Raw genomic sequence first — 5,276 nt, forward strand, 5'->3', positions numbered from 1 at the left:
GGGGCCCCATGTATTGTGGCACCAGTCTAAGATCAGTCTTATTATACTTATATCGGTTTTACAGAATTAGGAACATTATGCTGCGGTCATCCTGTAGGGCTGCTGCACTGACCAGGCCCAGCATTCAGTCAAGCCACAACAGTCTGTAGTGCCATAGGAACTGGAGTGGTAACATTTTCCTACCCAGTCAGAAGACAAGACCATGTACACAATCTCTTTTCTCATTACAATCGGCACAAACACATACAATGGTCTCCTGCCCCCCTGCAGACTAGGAAGCACCATACACAGATACATCATTGAGGGGCAAAAGATCATGTGACCTGAAATCACAGAAACCAGGAATGTGCCACATGTAATACTCTCCCTATTCCATGCACCAGGAAAGGGACACATGGATTGTAGCCACCCAGTGACAGAATAATGACACCACACACAGGACAGGTTCTCGGGTATATATTTAAGCACATTTACAGAGCATTGTAGAAACGTCCAGCGTCATCACTGGATATTATAGTCGGGTCATACAGAAACGATGTCAAGTGGGAGGGAGACTTGGTTCCCATCTGGAAATCCTATAAAAGGAAAATAAATAAATATTTACAAAACAGATCTAGCAATCTGGGAAGATACAGACAGAGATCCAAATACAATCATTAATCTGATCAAAAATAAGTAATATATAAAAAAAATAATAATAATCTAAAAGGAAGAGACTATCCGCGGTTTTATCACAAAGGAAAGGACTAAACTGTACACTACAATATAATAAAGTAAATGGCTGAACATAGAGTATACTGCCAATAGAAGACACATGCAGCTGAGTCATGACAAACGGTTCACTGAAGGACAGTTATATAGTGAGCGCAAGGACCGGTCCCGTGACAGAACATTCGGTTTGTGCATGTTACGAGTCCTTACCTGGCAATTACTGGTCACCCGTTTCACCCTTTGGTCTCACCCCCTGAAACACTCCAGCTTCCCTCATGGCTTCAAAGGTCTTCACTGCATCATAGTTCTTGTAGAAGTCTGCATACGCCCTCTTCCTGGGCTCCGCCACGCCAAACTAAGCGACAGGATACACAGAATTAGTGACTGCTGTGCAGAATGGAAAGCCAGATTCTGCTGGGGGGGGGATCCATGATATAATCCCACATGCACACTCAGGGTTCGCAAATACTCGCTATAGCGAGTATTTTACCCACTTTGGAGCACCAGGGACTCATTTTTTATGAATGGCTGGGTCCCCTGGGACCCGCTCCGCCCATTTCGGCGTGCATGCCGTGTTAATATGTATGACAAGGGCGGAGGGATCCGTTTCCCCCTCAGTTGTGATGCGACCGTGGAGAAGACACAGCGTGACAGCCCCTTCACACATCTGCTGGGCGTGAAAATGAAAGGGTCCCTGTCACCGCAGAGTCATAGGCAGCAGTACACGGAAGCCGCGTAAGCTGGCTCCTGCACTGCGCCTCAACAACAGACGGCTGGAGCCAACACCAGAAGTAGCTGCTCAGCAGGGGAAAAGAGCTGCGGCTGGTGTGAGGACGGAGCACGAGGAACTGAAACCAGCATTGGGGGCCAGAATCAGGGAGGTGTGACAGTGAGGACGGAGCAGACCCGGGCAGGAAGTAGAGGTAAGAGGGATGCGTGGTCCATTTAGCAGGCTGCTTGGCTGTGTCATGTAAGGGGCTTTATTGCTAGCAGGACTCGGGCTGCAGACTTCCCTCTTCCTCTCCTACCTTGTGGTGCTGCTCTCTTGTGTGTCACTGTCACCTACTCCAGGCTCTGAGTGCTGGCTGCTAATGTCCACTTGTCCCCTCCTCCCCTCACTGCACGGCTGGCAGAGAGGCTGCAGCTCACCAATTCACTCTTAACAGACAGAGCTGCCTGTAGGAGAGGAGCCTATAGACTCTGCTGGGATTTCACTAACCCTATCCCTCCTGTTCCTGCTGCCATTACTTTCATTTTGTTCTAGAAACAATGGACAGGGGCAGAATCCTGATTGGTGCAGCACAGGTGTCCCTATTCCGACATTATGCCTTTTTCTAGTATATGTGTAACTTGCTTTATGTGAGTGGGCAAATTGCCGATTACACCCCCCCAACACACAATAGCCACAGTTTTGGGGTGCCCAAATCTATGTTTGCTTACCAAAAAAAAAAATAGGCTCAGGCTGGCCCTTGGCTCAGGGTATATGCCATATGGAAGAGAGGAGGAGGCTTCTGTATGTGCCATGCTGGGGAAGGGAGAGGAGGCTTTATTCCGCTGGGACCCAGAAAAGGTCAAGTAGGACCCCGATTTTAGTAAGTGAGGGGTCCCAGGGACCCATAATTTTAGGGGGTTTTCGCGATCACTGAGTCACTAGGGAAACCATATGCAGTACTGCAGACATTACCCATATGGCCCAAATTGCTATGGACCTTGGTTTTTGCACCAGATTCATACCTGGTGACCATAATTTTCCTCTACGGCAGGGGTGCACAGACTGAGAAGACCACTGGTAGCCAACTCCAGTCCTCCAGAGCTACCAACATTTTCCAGCTCACCGCACCTCACAGGTGCACTCATTACTCACTGACACTTTAAAAGATCCACAGGTGGAGATAATTACTTCACTTGTGATTCTGTGAGGCTACTGGAAAACATTAACTGTTGGTAGCTCTTGAAGACTGGAGTTGGCTAGCCCAGGAGTAGACGAACTACGCACATTTACACACAGCCAAAATTGGGGGTGTGACCCTGCTACATCTACATGGAGTTTAGGGACAGTGTCTCCTGAAACCACACAGCCCCCCACAAGGTTGGGAAAAAACAGACACCAACACATTGTGCCCCCACCTATTTTCCATTGCCATAACACCCTCTAGTTGGCCCAACCCGTCAACCCAGATCTCTGGCTGCAGTAGCATCTGAATGGAGGTGTGGACAGTTAGGTGGACAATATGAAATCCGACAGTGATTAGACAGACCACTGAACATCGTAGACAGTGTTTTTGTCCCGAATGTTGACAGTTGAAATTTACATCACAACAGTGCCCGCTTCCATGCTTTGGGCACTTTTATTCTCCCACCACACTGTAGTGGATGGTAGGGCATGAAATACCGCCTGTCAGCACATGTCTCCTGGAAGTTTATAAAAAAAAAAAAAAAAAGTGAAAAACCCATGTCAACCTTCTGCTTATATCAACCTTTGGAGGGTGTTGACCTTCATGTGGTTGATCTAATGACCTTATACCGAATGGAGGTTGTCAGCCAATAAGAAGTAGACTGCCATGGTTGCATCAGTTTGGTACAGCTAGCCAACAAGGATTAGTCCGATTCTAACTCAGCGTTTATCAGGATCGGTGCTTTAGCAATGTTCTTCACTATAGCTTGTTACAGGTCCCCAGCTGACGCTGACCACACAGGTGGGAGTACAGAAACCGCCAGAACACTGGGATACAAATTGGCATCTGGGTGGCATGTAATACAGGGCCAAATGTATTAAGCCTTAACCAGAGATAAAAGAGCAGCCAATCAGCTCCGGTCATGTTACAAGCCGGGTTTTGATAAAAATGAGTTAGGAGCCGATTGGCTGGTCCTTTATCACTTGTTAAAGCGTAATACATTGGCTCACAGTCAGAGTTGGACTGAGTTGAGGGATGCCAGAAACTCTGAGCATGTTGGGCTGACATCCTGCAGCTCTGGCACACGTGTACTGTATTATGTTCCCCCACATCTCTATCACCGCTAGTAGCAAACGTTACCTTGTATAATGCAACAATACTTAATGAGAAGGCAAAGGCTCCAAAAATATGGATTCGTAGCCGCTTGGCCAGAAGGCCTCGCATCTGAGGCTTAGACAGAAGAGCTTGCGACATGGTGACGTTTATTCAAACCTGAGCTATACAAAGACAAAAAAAAAAAACAAATATAAATGCACACATTTTATATACAGAACATTACGTACTAGTAAAGACAGCGCAGGAAACAAGTTAGATAGCACAAAGTCTATAATAGGTCATAGATATAATGTTTTGGGATATGCTGGCTGGGCTCATCAGCAAACAGGCCAGACCATCAGGAGATCACTGGTTACCAGCACCTACAGGCCGGGGCCTGCATCCTGCCCCTAATACATAATGCACCCAGCACATTACAGCAGGAGATTCCTCAACATTTGCAGAGTTTGTAATGCCACCAGTCACCATCATGTAAGAATTGGGAGTACTGGTTACATACACAGGTCCCCTAATATGGCACCACTCCAGATCTAGACAACTGCAGGTGTATTGGAAGCTGTGCACTAAAAACCCACCAGTCACCCCAATTCCCTGCTCCAGGAGTCACCTCAGGGAGTGCGGCCAGGGACAGAACACAGGTGCTACACATTCAGACCCAGCGTCGTACACTTACCCCCCTAACTGTGCCAGAGCCCCCATGTTCCCAGCGGAACCCGTATAGGCAGGGTCCCTGAGCAGGCCAGGTGTTCAGGATTTCCCTGTCAGTAAGTACTGACATGGGGCAGCGGTATTAACGCCCCATGGACGTGGCCGGGTGACAGCCCCCCCTGTATAGAAATCGCTAAGGCAGGGAGAGAGCATAGATAGATCCCAGTAGGCTCTGACACATGCCGGCTCTCTCTGACCTTGGAGGGCTCAGCCCCTGGCTGCAGAGCGCTACATGGGGGGAGGCCGCAGTCCGTGCCCGGACCGGCACCCAGCCTGAATGGGGGGGGAGGAGGAGAAGAAGCGAGCAGGCCCCGGACCCCAGCTCACCGTGCTGCACAAACCCCCTTCTCCGCTGCTGTGTCCTTCCCCAATGAGACGAGTACGGGCGGAAATAAGAGCAGCAGGACACGCCCCTTCCGCAGTCACCGGTGCCGATCAGGGTCAAAACTGTGCAAACGCGAGAGAGCTGAGCGAGGACTACGTGACTGATTGCCAGTGACCCGTCCCGTAGCTGCTGACCTCACTCAGCTCTGCTCTGCCCAGTTATACGTCTCTCTCCTTCGAGTCCTTCAGTTACGTGTAGATTACACAATCATTAATGACAGTAGGTAGGGCATGAAATACCGCCTGTCGGCACATAGCTCAAAAAACAGTGAAAAAAACCCATGGAGACCTAACGACCTGTCGACCTAACCCATGTTGACCTAACGCATGTGTCAACCAGTGGCGTAACTACTTATTTTGCGTCCCCCCGCCACACATTTTTTCACCCCCCCACTCCCACTTCCCTCGGCGCCCCCCCATGCACATACCTGCCCGCCGCTGCATCTGCGGTCACAGTTACGT

General features: G+C 49.3%; 1 protein-coding gene across 2 annotated transcripts; it reads right to left on the reverse strand.

Annotated features, from left to right (window-relative positions):
- Positions 1 to 441: 441 nt before the first annotated feature.
- Positions 442 to 4,914, reverse strand: COX6C (cytochrome c oxidase subunit 6C). Of its 2 annotated transcripts, none has more exons than XM_083186994.1 (4): positions 4,758 to 4,914; positions 3,747 to 3,883; positions 922 to 1,066; positions 442 to 575 (listed from the first exon to the last, which is right to left on the reverse strand). In XM_083186994.1, exons 2-3 carry the CDS (start codon positions 3,858 to 3,860, stop codon positions 929 to 931), a joined length of 252 nt encoding a protein of 83 aa, XP_083043120.1. In that variant the 5' UTR covers positions 3,861 to 3,883; positions 4,758 to 4,914; the 3' UTR covers positions 442 to 575; positions 922 to 928. The 2 variants fall into 2 exon arrangements, with proteins under 2 accessions (XP_083043120.1, XP_083043121.1); XM_083186995.1 differs by having other exon boundaries at positions 3,747 to 3,878; positions 4,758 to 4,908.
- Between the last annotated feature and the right edge of the window lie 362 nt (positions 4,915 to 5,276).

Source organism: Crinia signifera, chromosome 5 (genome assembly GCF_055691185.1).
Source record: "Crinia signifera chromosome 5, ASM5569118v1, whole genome shotgun sequence".
Lineage (NCBI taxonomy): Eukaryota > Metazoa > Chordata > Amphibia > Anura > Myobatrachidae > Crinia > Crinia signifera.

Excerpts from the sequence above, each read along its gene's own strand:
- COX6C (XM_083186994.1), bottom strand. The coding sequence starts at position 3,860 with ATGTCGCAAGCTCTTCTGTCTAAGCCTCAGATGCGAGGCCTTCTGGCC. Across the intron at positions 1,067-3,746 it reads GTATTGTTGCATTATACAAG|TTTGGCGTGGCGGAGCCCAG; the intron begins GTAACGTTTGCT and ends CCTGTCGCTTAG.